Raw genomic sequence first — 13,532 nt, 5'->3', positions numbered from 1 at the left:
TATATATGATTAAACGAGATGATATGAATGCGGTTTTTACTCTATCATATATGAGTGAAACACATTAACACATACAACTTTTAAAAATATTTTAATCGAAAATGTATAAGATTTGAGATGTTCAATTGAAACCTTACTTAATTCGAGTGCGTAGATTGGAGTATCTTACGTTAAGGAGACAAACGTGTATTAAGCCAAATAGAAATTACAAGCAATATAAGTGATACTCCAAATTTAGAATAGGATGGGTTGAGTAACCTGAGTATGAAATTGTCTTTGTTAGAAAACGTTTTATCCTAAATATGAAGCCTTTTTTTTTATATAGATCTAAATTTAATCAGCTTTGATGTACGAATAGAAAATATAAAAGAAAAGGAATTAAAATAAGAGTTACGTAACGTATTGTCACGAAGGAACAACTTTTTTTTAAATTTTTTTTTGAACATAATTAATTAATAATATAGTTTTATCAATTTTGATCAATAAGCCGTCTTAGCTCAGTGGTAGAGCGCGTGGCTTTTAACCACGTGGTCGTGGGTTCGATCCCCACAGACGGCGTAATTTTATTACTATATCATAATATTTTGATTGTTTTCTTTCATAAATCCAATTATTCTTTTTATTTTAGTTATAACTTACTTAGTGGCATGTCTATTATTTTTTCTTACTCAATTAAATCATAATATTTTTGATTATTTTCTTTCATAAATCCAATTATTCTTTTTATTTTAGTTATAACTTACTTAGTGGCATGTCTATTATTTTTTCTTACTCAACTCTCTCATTTTTCATAAGCCCAATTATTCTTTTTATTTTAGTTATAACTTACTTAGTGGCATGTCTATTATTTTTTCTTACTCAACTCTCTCATTTTTCTATTGACAGTAGAAACTAAAGAAAGGACATATATGTATTGTAACTAAAAATTTGATCTCATATTATGTTTGATTGTTCGTGTGGCAAAGTATATACTTGATAAAAACAAATTTTTATGCAATAGAAGAAATGATTATACTTTTCGATTCTCAGGAAGGGAAGGGAATTACTAGCAATCACATTCTCCGGTCTTCTCATTTCCTTGCTATCTAGTTCTTGTTTGACCATATTCAAATAAGTATCTTCCTTACTATCAACTAATAAAGTTACTATATTAATTGCATTGACATGAGTTATTGATATTTGGAAGAAGTAATATAAAGTTAAGTGGAATGAGATGATTGGCTGTTTACATTGTGTTTGGACATGAAAACATAACTAAATTTTCGAAACAAGATCCATGGACAAATAAGATTATTGGAGTTGAACTTACTTATAGGGTTTTTGTGAAATCAACTCCGAGCTAAAATTATCCTAACACGACGTGCCACATGACACACCATGTCAAAAGGCTTTGAAGGACCTTACTTTCTGCAACTTTGAGCCAAAATTGTCTTAGCAACTCGTGTCGCACATCGTTAGGCATGTCGTATTAAGGTGTTCTTGTTTTTTAAAATAATTTTTTTTTCTTGTAATTTTCTCTTATGCACACATGGTTCTCAACTCCCGAGGTCTACCTAAGTTAATCTTTTTAGACTTCTGTTCAAACTTTGAAGCTCCATTACAATCATTTAGCTCCAATTCAAAATCAAGTTCTACTCCATACAACATACCTGTTGAGTATGTAATGTTGGAATTTTAATTCGAAAACGATTAAAACATTCAAAATATATGAGAAAATGTAGCTAAAAGCTTATATTTCTAGACGAATGGCAAAGTTCATGCTATTACATCCATGTAATCATGTATTTTGAAAGATAGTTGAAATAATAAATAATGATGCTCTTCTAAAAAAAATACGTACTAAATATTTATTCATATTAGATGTTTATGTAAAGTCAAATAATTTAAATTTTACAATTAAAGATTAAAGCACGAATACATGATTAACTAACTAATAAGTTTATGAAAAATACATATTGGTATATATATTTATTGATTTAATATAAATATAAATAAATATGGGAGAACAATTTCTATTAGCAAGTGCTTATTTTTAATAAACAAGCCGTCTTAGCTCAGTGGTAGAGCGCGTGGCTTTTAACCACGTGGTCGTGGGTTCGATCCCCACAGACGGCGATTAATTATGAATATTTTTGTTTGCAATAAAAAATAATTGGCTTGATTAATTATGATTTTTTTTATTTGCACTAAAAAATAATTGAGGCTCAAGTATTTGATAAAGTTCGATCCCAAGTATTGAAGTAATCTCTCATAAAGAACTTCTCCCATTGAAATGAATCATAACAAGGTGCCGTCTTTGCAAGAAAATGACTACTTCAATAAGTCATTTGTTCTGGAAGATAGTTATAAAAAGGTGTCATATTTTCTAAAAGTAACTTCAGCGCCTAAAGAAGAATACGAGGTGCCTCTTTTGTCAAAGAATGACTATTTTAAGAAGTCATCAATTTCAGAAAATAACTACAAGAAGGTTATATATGTTTCAGAAGTACCCTCAATGGCTAAATCAGAATGCAAGGTGCTTGTCTTTGCCAAAAAATGACTACTTCAATAAGCCATTTGTTCAGGAAGATACTATAAAAAGGTGTCATATGTCGCAAAGGTGCCCTAGTGCCTAAAGAGGAACACGAGGTGCCTGCTTTGCCAAAAAAATGACTATGCAATACGAGGTGCCTGCTTTGCAAAAAAAAAAAAGACTATTTCAAGAAGCCATCAGTTCTAGAAGATAACTTTAAGAAGGTGACATATGTTCCATAAGTACCCTCAGTGCCTAAACGAAAATACAAGGTGCCATCTTTGTCAAAAAATAAATGCTTCAAGAAACCATCATCAAAATTTGCAATTCTTTATTCATTGTGTTTTCCTTTGCAATTGTTTTGTCATTTAAATTATATTTTGAAAGTTTCTAGATAATTGTTTCAATTGAATACATGTTCTTCTAATTGTTATTTTTCATATGTCTATTCCTCCAACATTTGTCAATTTCTTCACATCAATTAAATAGCAAAAGACTAAAACATAACATCCAAGAGTTACACTCCATATTGAAGTGGGGTGCGTGCGCGTAAATTTTCTCTTAGGAAGTAACATTATATTATCATAGTTGGTAATTCTCGCATGGTAATCCTTTAGTCTCACTATGTGAATTTAGCGTGCGTTTTGAAGAATAATATTTGATTAGTTCAGCATCGATATGTGTTTTAATATATAAAGAGAGTAATAGTTTAGGTAGGTGAATAATGCATAAAAATTCCATAAAATTATATGATAAAATATAACTTACACACCTAAACTATGTGAGAGTCTTATTACCACATAGTTTATGTGTCTAATAATACGGAAAGCATAAATTTGGCGGTACTATGACCTCACATAATTTAGGTGTGTGACTGATAATTTCGTCATAGTTTTGAAGGGCCCCATGCATTATCCCTAAAGAGAACAATGAATAGCACTAATTGAGATGTGAAACTCACGGAATAATAATAATTTTTGTATGTTTTTTGTCCATTTAATATTTTTTTTCTACAAAGATCTTGTGCTTTTTACATTAAGATATTCAATATTTAATGAAGAGATTAACCATAAAACCTGCTACAAATTTTTAAAAAATGAGGCATCTAATATTTTTAAAACTTAATTAGATAGTTGAGGATTGTCTCGTTTAGTCTTTATACTTTTAGTCGTAGTGTTCCTTTGGGAGTTTCTTATTATTTCTTCTCTATTACTATTTATTGTTACTATACTTCAATTATCGTATTATTTTGTGGTAGTGACTGTTTCATTTTTTATTTGAGTTTGCATGCTTTCTTTAATATTTTATCTTGTCTTCTTCACTCTTGTTATTTCTTTTTCAAGCATAAGGTCTATCAAAAATAACCTATCTTCCTAATATGAGTAAGATTTGCGTATTTTACACACTATTCTTTGAAGAACCTACTTGTGAAATTAAACTAAATTATTGTTATTATAAGTTTAATTTGAGACCTAAGCATAGAATATTGAGTAGAAAGAATAAGAAGAAAAAACAATATAATAATTAGATTAATGACATTTTCTGTCCCTCTATTAAATTTAGTTCTTGTGATATTAAATATTTAATAATCAAAATTCAAATACTTGAAATTTGCATTTTTGATTCATTTTACTTGTGCTGAACAACTTTCACATATAACAAACATAAAACTCATATTTGTATGTTATAAATATAATTTGCATAATTGCGCTCCATAACAAATTATATGTTTGCGATGAAGCTTTTGATTTGTATAATTCGCTACAAATCAAATGATATAGCCATAGTTTATACATTGTAATTTGTATAATAAGATATATATTTGTATAATTATAATTGTATATGACGAAAATATATGTATTTGTATTTGTATATACACTTTTCTCTCGCTTTATACAAACAAAAACACATTTTATATCGAAATGTATAAAATGACTAATTGTATATCGAAAATGACTAATTGTATATTGAATCAGATGACAAAAAAATGAGATGTTTGCTACGAATTACAATTAAAATAGACTATGGCTATATCATTTGATTTGAATTAATAGTTTGCTATTTCATACAATTCTCTCTATTTATTTGCGGGCTAAATCGAATATGTAATTATTAAAATATATAATATATTCTTAATTAAAAAAATTAAATTATAATAAATCATACGCCTTATATTTTACAATCCCGCCGGCCGCCTTCTTTCATTTACAATACCCTAATTCCCAAATGGGTAGGCTTTCCTCCGCCGTAGAAATCCCCGACGACAGGCATCGGAGCCACCGGGACGGTGACGGCGGCCGGTTATCACCACAACGGCGCTCACACTATACCCTAATTCCCAAATGGGTAGGCTTTCCTCCGCCGTAGAAATCCCCGACGACAGGCATCGGAGCCACCGGGACGGTGACGGCGGCCGGTACTCACCACAACGGAGCTCACACTACGACAATCGACGCCGCTATCGAAGTCCTAGTCGTAGCCGTAGTCCTGTCAGAAACCGAAACCGTAGCCTGAGCCGAAGTGTTAGCGGTAGCCGGAGTCGGAGTCGGAGTCGGAGTCCGGTTTATAGTCCATATAGAGGCCAGCAAGCGTCACATACTAATGGACGAAACAACCGGCGATCGTTTTCTCCAGATCGTTCGTACCGGAGACCAAGCCCTACGAATGAACCTCCTAGGAGATTTGGACGGGGGAAGAAACCATACCTTGATCGAGATCATAAGAGTGGAAGAACTGCAGATTCTGATTCGGATGAAGAGCTTAAAGGCTTGAGTTTTGAAGAGTACCGGAGGCTAAAACGTCAGAAATTGAGGAAACAGTTGAAGAATTGTATTTGGAATTGCACACCAAGTCCACCTAGGAAAGAAAATGAGCCGGAATATGAAGAACCTGATGAAATTGCAGAAAAAATCGAAGACGAGATGGTAAAGAAGGAGGATGGATCCAAAAAGGATGTGAAGAAGTCAAAAACTAAGTCTTCTGGAAGTGAATCCAATTCCAAATCTGAATCAGATGCATCAGATTCCGACTCAGAGGCTTCAGATTCTGAACCGAGGAAATCTAGGAAGAGGAAGAAATCCAGCTCTAGACGCAGGAGTAGGAGATCGAGAAGGAAAAGTGTGAGTGAATCGGAGGAAGAGTCTACTGATGATTCATCAGAAGAAGAAGAAAGGAACAAAAGAAGGAAAAAGTCGAAGAGAAAAGAGAGTAGCGGGAGACATAAAAGGGGTAGTAGTAGCAGGAAGAAAAGAAGCAAAAAGAAAAGCTATTCAAGTGAGAGTGAGAGTAAAAGCAAGAGCGAAAGCGAAGATGGTGAAATTGATGATTCTGATGCTAGTAAGAAGCAAAAGAGTGCTTTGAAGAGTAAGAAAAAGAAGGAAGAGGATAGTGACATACCAGAAAAGAGCTTGGAGTTGAATGATGATGCTGGAATTAATGAGATGAAGGCTGATGAAGCAATGATTGATGAAGTTAATGGTGAGGTGCTTGAATTTAAAGAACTGATTGAGGCAAGGAAGAGGAGTAATTTTGAAGATGAGGCCCCAGTTGGTCCAATGCCCTTGCCAAGGGCTGAAGGGCATATCAGCTATGGTGGGGCACTTAGGCCTGGTGAAGGTGATGCTATTGCCCAGTATGTTCAGCAAGGGAAGCGTATTCCACGTAGAGGTGAAGTGGGTCTTTCTGCTGATGAGATTTCGAAATTCGAGGGTCTTGGCTATGTGATGAGTGGTAGTAGGCATCAGAGGATGAATGCTATTCGTATCAGAAAGGAAAACCAAGTTTACAGTGCTGAAGACAAGCGAGCGTTGGCCATGTTTAACTACGAGGAGAAGGCTAAGCGTGAGCAGAAGGTTATGGCTGATTTGCAGCGCCTTGTGCAACGCCACATTGGTCAGGATACTGAAACTTCTCACGATCCGTTTGGAGGGAAGTCTACAGAGGCGGCTGATGATTGATCCTTTTGTATGTTGTTTACTTAAATTTTGGTGTTATTGCTGTTATGTGTAGAAACTTGATTGTTTATCTAGAAAATGGAGATTGATAATAACTTGTCGTTACTTATGTGTAAGCTGATAATATTTGGATTTTACTGATACTGTTTCACTGGTTTGTGTGGTAGTCTAATGTAATTAGAGGTAGACCAGGCTTTGCCAATATAGGTTATGCTTCGCCAAATTTGCTCAGACATTTTCTGCAGATTGTGAGTAGTCAAATTTTCACATAGGTCCTCAACCATCGTCCAGTTTTCTGCTACCCTTTCATACCAGTTTCACCACATAAGAAAAGATATTAGCCCATTGTTCTTTCTTTGAAACATATCCGAGTTTACACATTTTGACGTAGTAGCCCCTGTCCACTTCAGTTCACAAGAGGTTATACCATTACTGTACAGGTTCTTATGCATTACTCACCCGTCACCACTGGAAACACCATTTCCCATGTTCCCTGTTTGACTTGCAATTGTTAAGCATGCTGCCTGTAACATCATTTAGTTGGTGAGAATTTAGGACATATTTTCTTACTTTTTCTTTCTTGAAGTTAAAATCGGCTGAGTCATGGTCGTTGAACCCTAGTTAATTTTTTGCTTAAGTGTCATTCTGCTTTAGTTCATTCATGTGTATATTTTGCTGATCTTACGAGGTTTGTATTATGGTTCTCATCTCTTATGTGTGGGCTGACATGTGATTCTACTGTATGATTAGTTTAAATGTGATCTGGGTCTCGTAGCATGTTATTGAATAGCTGCTTGCTGTTTTTTAGTTGTTAATGTATAAGATGCTTCTTAGCTGGCCCTAACACCATAATTGTTAAAAGAGGTTGCTTTTTGCTTTAGCACAGTGTTGGTGTACTAAACTTTCTGATAAAAGTAGTAGTTGTGCTAATCATATGTGTTCATGTATGTATAGTATAGATCAATGCCTCATTGGTTGATGCTTCATCCGTTGATATGTAGTTATTTTGTACTTTCTAAATCAGCCATCTGATTGGTCCTGTTGTGTATTCAGCTATGCAGCTATTCTTCTGTTCTATCTTTCTTTGGTTGTTTGCTATTTGTTCTTCCAAGTTAAATTAGACAGATGTAAAATTTAGCGCTGCTTTGAAAATCCAGACAAAAATACAATGAGATCCTCTGTTTTTTTGGCTATCGTGTTGATATTACAGCACTTGCACTTTCTTAGTGCTGCAACGTTTATAAAACTTAGCCTTTCTCAAAAAGCTGGATGAGGCAGTGATTGTTTTAGTGATATGCTGTTTCAAATTATATTGATGATTTCGTGACCGGTGTATTTGAGTGTAAAATGCCATTATGTGTGCTCTTCAGTTGACTAAATGCATGTTCCCATCTATTCAGAGTAAACTTTACTGGCATATTTATAAGTTCTGTTAGTTTCCTACATTGAAATCATAAAGGTCCATTGAAGTATGCCCTAGGACTATGATGATCTGACTCTTTGAAAACATTGTCGTGTGCATGTCGGATCCTCCAACAGTAGTGCATTCTTGAAGGATCTGACACGGGTGTGACAACATTTTTGGAAAGACCGAGCAACATAGCTCTAGGAAACATTGTGTAGCTTTATTGACTTTGATTGCAACCTGTAGTTTTCATTAAATGAATGTAAAGACCGAATTTATTCAACGATGCCACTCATTTAAATGCTTATTTCTTGATCCTTGCACCTGTCTGTTTGAAACCTTTTAGACACATGTCAAGGCTTATATGACTTGATGATATTATATGGTTATCTGTTGTTGTGTATATAAGATTATGCCCAAAAATGAAATGCTGACTACCACTTTTTGAAGTTTTATCATGTCTGTTACAAAGGGACCATTTGAGTATCTTTTATGATAATTGTGTTCCAATTGCAGTATGTTGTCCTTTTTAAAGCATGTGTTGCAATTTCATTCAGAATCTCCTGCATAAAGGCTTTTCCACAGTTAATATTGAGCAGTTGTCTTTGAGCAGCATGAAGGAGAACCTTGGAGCAACGATAAAGTTGTCTCTATCTGACCCATAGGCCTTGTGTTCGAGCGGTGGAATCAACCACTGATGCTTGTGTCAGGATAGGCTGCCTACAACACAATCCCTTGGCATGCGTCTCTTCCCTTGACCTTGTGTGAACACGGGATGCTTTGTGCATCAGGTTGACCTTTTTTTTTTTTTCACACAATTCTGAGGTTTATGCAAACTTGGGTTTGGTTATGGTTTAGTGTCTGGTTCCAGGTCTTTAATTGCAATATTCCTTCAGTTATTCTTGAGAATTTTCTAGTCAAACAATCAGAGTATATAGTCAAGATGTATTCTAGTCAGTATTTTTGAAAGCATATTTTAAAGTTGGTTAACTCAGAACCTGATCTAGATATTCTAAAGAGCTTGTTTTAGGCTTCTATGTTCTGGCTTCAAACTTATGTGTGCTTGGTCATTCATTTAGCCTATGTTGTTCCGACTCTTCAAAACTATTGCCGAGTTCTGTTTCAAGTTCTAAATTCATAACCTTCAAATATTGACTCTGCTTGTGAGATTAACTTTGTTCTAATTCCATCCCTTATTGAAACACTTAAAAGGCCCAGACATATATACCTCGAGAGCCTCAAATCATTCAAATCAAAATAGAACGAGCACCTATAAGTAAGGGAGAAGGAATTTCGACTTGAGAAACTCCCATAATACGAGGGCTAGCTAATATATAGTTGAATAAAAAAGAAATAGTAGTATTTTGCTAGCTTATCCTTGTCCTGTCATTTGATTTAGCTGCAACCTCTCTTGACTTAATTTTAGTTTGAGCCATTTTTGACTAGTCTGTTCTAAAATATTTCATATATTTCCACTGTTTTAGACCTTAATATAAAAAGACCGACGTTCATTCTGAAACATATTATATAAAAGTTAAAATCAAGACACACAAATCGAAATAGATGATTCATTATAACAAAAAATGGTAACACAAGTAAACATGTAGGTAGTCAAAACCAAAAACTAGTTCAAAAACTTATAAATATTAGTAATTCAACATCTCTAATTGTCTATCTAGAAGCTACTTGATCTTGAACTTTAGTTGTAGTGAGCCCAAATCCATAAGGATAAAGTGGATCATAATTTTTATCACCAACATTCATTGGCAATTGATTCACATTCTTAAACCAAGTTCTTGACAACTTTCCTCTAAATTCATAATCACCAAACAACACATCAGCCACACCTTGTCCCTCAGAGCCAGGCAACCATGCAGCAACAAGTGCATCAATGTTGCTCAAATATGGCTGCACAACTAATGGCCTGCCTGAAATTAACACCACAACACACTTTGTGTTGCCACAGACATTGCTCATTGTGTCAATTCCTCCCTTAGTAATTGTCAAATTCATACTGTCCCCTGCTGTTTCTGCATAAGGTAGCTCACCTACTACAACAATTGAGTATGAGAAGTTGTTCGACTTTAAAAACTCCGTTGTGGGACTCTCACTATACACCACTTCTGTGTTTGAATCAACACTAGCTGTTATAGCATCCAAGATAGTAGTACCTGAAAAAAAATCGAAAAGTCATACTGTACTCCATCTGTTTCATTTTACATGTCTTAGTTTGACAAAAGTAAGAAATATATACCTATTGTGACATTGTTTCCTTCAACTCCTTGCCAAGTAATTGTCCAACCACCACATTGATAGCCCAAATTATTGGCATGACTTCCAGCAACTAATATTCTTGATGCCTTTTTAGGCAATGGTAGCATAGGGTCATTAGCATTTGCCCCATTCTTCAATAACACAAGTGATTTTCTAACTGCTTCTCTAGCTAATTCTCTATGTGCCTGTTCCGAAAAAATAATAATATCGTCACATAAAATGAAACAAAAAGAGTACTAGAATAACATCTTTTAAGATATAGTTCTGTTTCAAAATTGAGTGAACACAATTTTTTTCCAGAACAACACGAGATACTTCGTGCATCAGACTGTCTTCTATTTCAGAATTGAGTGAACATGACAGCATTTTTCCAGAACAACACAAGGCACTTCGTGGATTTATGGAAAACACGAGATACTTCATGCATCAGACTATCTTTTTTTGTTGTGTTTCAAAATTGAGTGAACACGGAAGCATTTTTCAGAACAACACGAGATACTTCGTGTATAGACTATCTTTTTTTTGTTTTAAAAGTGAGTGAACACAACATTTTTCCAGAACAACACGAGATACTTTGTGCATTTATGGAAAACACAAGATACTTCATGAATCAAACTGTTTTTTTTTGTTGTGTTTCAAAATTGAGTGAACACAAAAGCATTTTTTCAGAACAGCACGAGATACTTCGTGTATCAGACTGTCTTTTTTTTGTTTCAAAAGTGAGTGAACACAGCATTTTTCCAGAACAACACAAGGCACTTCGTGGATTGATGGAAAACACGAGATACTTCATGCATCAGACTGTTCTTTTTTATGTTCTGTCAAAATTGAGTGAACATGACAGTATTTTTCCAGAACAGCACGAGATACTTCATGCATCATTCTTTTTTCTGTTTCAAAAGTGAGTGCACGAGATACTTTGTGCGTTCATGGAAAACGCGAGATACTTCATGCATTAGACTGTCTTTTTTGTTTCTGTTCTGTTTCAACATTGAGTGAACATGATAGCATTTTTCCAGAACAACTCGAGACACTTTGTGCATTTATGGAAAACAAGAGATATTTCATGCATCAGACTGTGTTTCTTTTGTTCGGTTTTCAAGACTGACCTGACTTCCGACGTGTTTAACTAATTTATAATCAGCCAAAGGATTCTCAAAAAGACCCAAGGTGAATTTGACTCTCAAGATCCTCCTCACAGCATCATCAATTCTGGTCATGGGGATAAAATTATTTTTCACCAAAGAAGTCAATGTATCAATAAATTCTGTATAGTTCAAAGGGACCATGATCTGCAAAAAATCCACAAAAATAATCAGATGAAAGTTCAAATTTCATAACATCTTGATATAGTACGTACTCTCTCGATCCATTTGAAAAAATCAGAAGTACAACACCAAAAGTTTAAACAGACATATGAAAAGATCAAAAGAAGTACAACACCAAAGTTTAAACGACATTTGAGGAAGATCAGAAGAAGTACAACATCAAAAGTTTAACGACATAAAAAAGATCAGAAGAAGTATAACATCAAAAGTTTAAACAACATATGAAAAAGATCAAAAGAAGTACAACATCAAAAGTTTACACATCATACGAGAAAGATCAGAAGAAGTACAACATCAAAAGTTTACACGATGTATGAGAAAGATCAAAAGAAGTACAACATCAAAAGTTTACACGATGTATGAGAAAGATCAAAAGAAGTACAACATCAAAAGTTTACACGATGTATGAGAAAGATCAAAAGAAGTACAACATCAAAAGTTTACACGATGTATGAGAAAGATCAAAAGAAGTACAACATCAAAAGTTTACACGATGTATGAGAAAGATCAAAAGAAGTACAACATCAAAAGTTTACACGATGTATGAGAAAGATCAAAAGAAGTACAACATCAAAAGTTTACACGATGTATGAGAAAGATCAAAAGAAGTACAACATCAAAAGTTTACACATCATACGAGAAAGATCAGAAGAAGTACATAAGCAAAAGTTTAAACACATAAAAAAGATCAGAAGAAGTATAACATCAAAAGTTTAAACAACATATGAAAAAGATCAAAAGAAGTACAACATCAAAAGTTTACACATCATACGAGAAAGATCAGAAGAAGTACAACATCAAAAGTTTACACGATGTATGAGAAAGATCAAAAGAAGTACAACATCAAAAGTTTAAATGACATATAAAAAGATCAAAAGAATTACAACACCAATAATCTAAACAACATATGTAAATGACAAAAGAGAGTACTAGAAAGCTAACCATGTCAATGCCAGCTTGAACCCCAGCCAACACTGAGTGTGTATAATTTGAATGAGGTGGTGAGGTAATTCTGTCAATTCCTTCCCAATCTGAGATAACGAATCCCTAAAAAAAAAAACAAATCAAAACTATTAGTTCTCAACTATCACTAAAAATTGCAGTAGAATGATAAGTACTCCTCCATCCTTAATCAGAAGTTTTGAATTCTCAAGCTTTTGACCCTTGGGAATGGAGTCACCTTTGTCCTTAATCAGAGATCTCAAGTTCGAGCTTTCGACCCTTGGGAATGGAGTCACCTTTGTCCTTAATCAGAGATCTCAAGTTCAAGTCATCTTTTCTAGGGAGCTAAAATTGTATTTTCCAATGTGATTCCGAATTAATCGAGCCCCAATGGGATTGGACACCAAGTGGCAAACAAAAAAAGCAATTAAGTATTGAGCAACAATGATTGTGGTGGAGTAGTAAGTACTCCTTCGTCCTTAACTAGAAGACGAGACCTTGGAATAGAGTCTCCTTTGGTAGGGAACGTTAGGACGCATATAATCAGACTCCAATATAGGTACTGAACATTGTATATATGTAAAATAAACAATAAAAAAAAAGTGAAGTGGTTAATTCATTACTCTGAAATTTAGTGTGCCCTTGAGGAAATTGGTAACAAGATCATGATTTGCATGCATTTTAACTCCATTCAAACTTGAATATGAAACCATAATAGTTGAAACTCCCTTGATGATTGAATGATAATAAGCAGGCATGTGAATGCTTAACAATGTGTGCCAATCAGCCACTGTGTTGTTCTCATTGATCCCTTTTATTGTGCCACCATCTCCAACAAAGTGTTTTGCACATGCCACTACCTTTTCCCTACGAAAACAACAACAATTATTGTACAAGTTCATATTCAACAATATATCAGTGTATTTCCACAGGTGAGGTCTAAGGAGGGTAGAGCATACAATATTTCCACCAGTGAGATTTAAAGAGGGTAAAGTGTATGATGACCACCTTACCTCTAGCCGAGAGACTATTTCTGAAAGACCCTTAGGTCAAGTAACAAATGTACAAGTTCATATTCAATTAAAAAAAAGAAGAAGGGGGGGGGGGGGGGAGGGGGT

At 34.3% G+C, this 13,532-nt stretch overlaps 2 protein-coding genes and 2 non-coding genes across 4 annotated transcripts in view; 3 read left to right on the top strand and 1 right to left on the bottom strand.

Moving 5' to 3' along the window:
* Positions 1-486: 486 nt before the first annotated feature.
* Positions 487-558, top strand: TRNAK-UUU (transfer RNA lysine (anticodon UUU)). The gene has a single exon. It is a non-coding gene; the product is annotated as a tRNA-Lys (tRNA).
* Positions 559-2,043: 1,485 nt separating this feature from the next.
* On the top strand, positions 2,044-2,115 carry TRNAK-UUU (transfer RNA lysine (anticodon UUU)). Its single transcript has one exon. It is a non-coding gene; the product is annotated as a tRNA-Lys (tRNA).
* Positions 2,116-4,679: 2,564 nt separating this feature from the next.
* Positions 4,680-6,623, top strand: LOC102600204 (NF-kappa-B-activating protein). The gene is made up of 2 exons (XM_006340236.2): positions 4,680-4,742; positions 4,859-6,623. The coding sequence occupies exons 1-2, from the start codon at positions 4,739-4,741 to the stop codon at positions 6,466-6,468; spliced, it is 1,614 nt and encodes a 537-aa protein (XP_006340298.1). The 5' UTR covers positions 4,680-4,738; the 3' UTR covers positions 6,469-6,623.
* A 2,918-nt stretch (positions 6,624-9,541) lies between these two features.
* Positions 9,542-13,532, bottom strand: part of LOC102592848 (beta-glucosidase BoGH3B-like) — a 5,919-nt gene continuing 1,928 nt past the window's right edge. The window contains exons 4-8 of the mRNA XM_006340375.1: positions 13,038-13,281; positions 12,415-12,519; positions 11,254-11,436; positions 10,125-10,329; positions 9,542-10,041 (exon numbers count right to left, since the gene is read on the bottom strand). Coding sequence (XP_006340437.1) covers positions 9,542-10,041; positions 10,125-10,329; positions 11,254-11,436; positions 12,415-12,519; positions 13,038-13,281 — 1,237 coding nt within the window. The remainder of the gene's footprint in view (positions 10,042-10,124; positions 10,330-11,253; positions 11,437-12,414; positions 12,520-13,037; positions 13,282-13,532) is intronic.

This window comes from Solanum tuberosum, unplaced genomic scaffold (assembly GCF_000226075.1).
Source record: "Solanum tuberosum cultivar DM 1-3 516 R44 unplaced genomic scaffold, SolTub_3.0 scf00017, whole genome shotgun sequence".
NCBI classification, from domain to species: domain Eukaryota; kingdom Viridiplantae; phylum Streptophyta; class Magnoliopsida; order Solanales; family Solanaceae; genus Solanum; species Solanum tuberosum.
The sequence above is the reverse complement of the archived record's forward strand: the minus strand, read 5'-3'. Positions and strand labels throughout refer to the sequence as shown.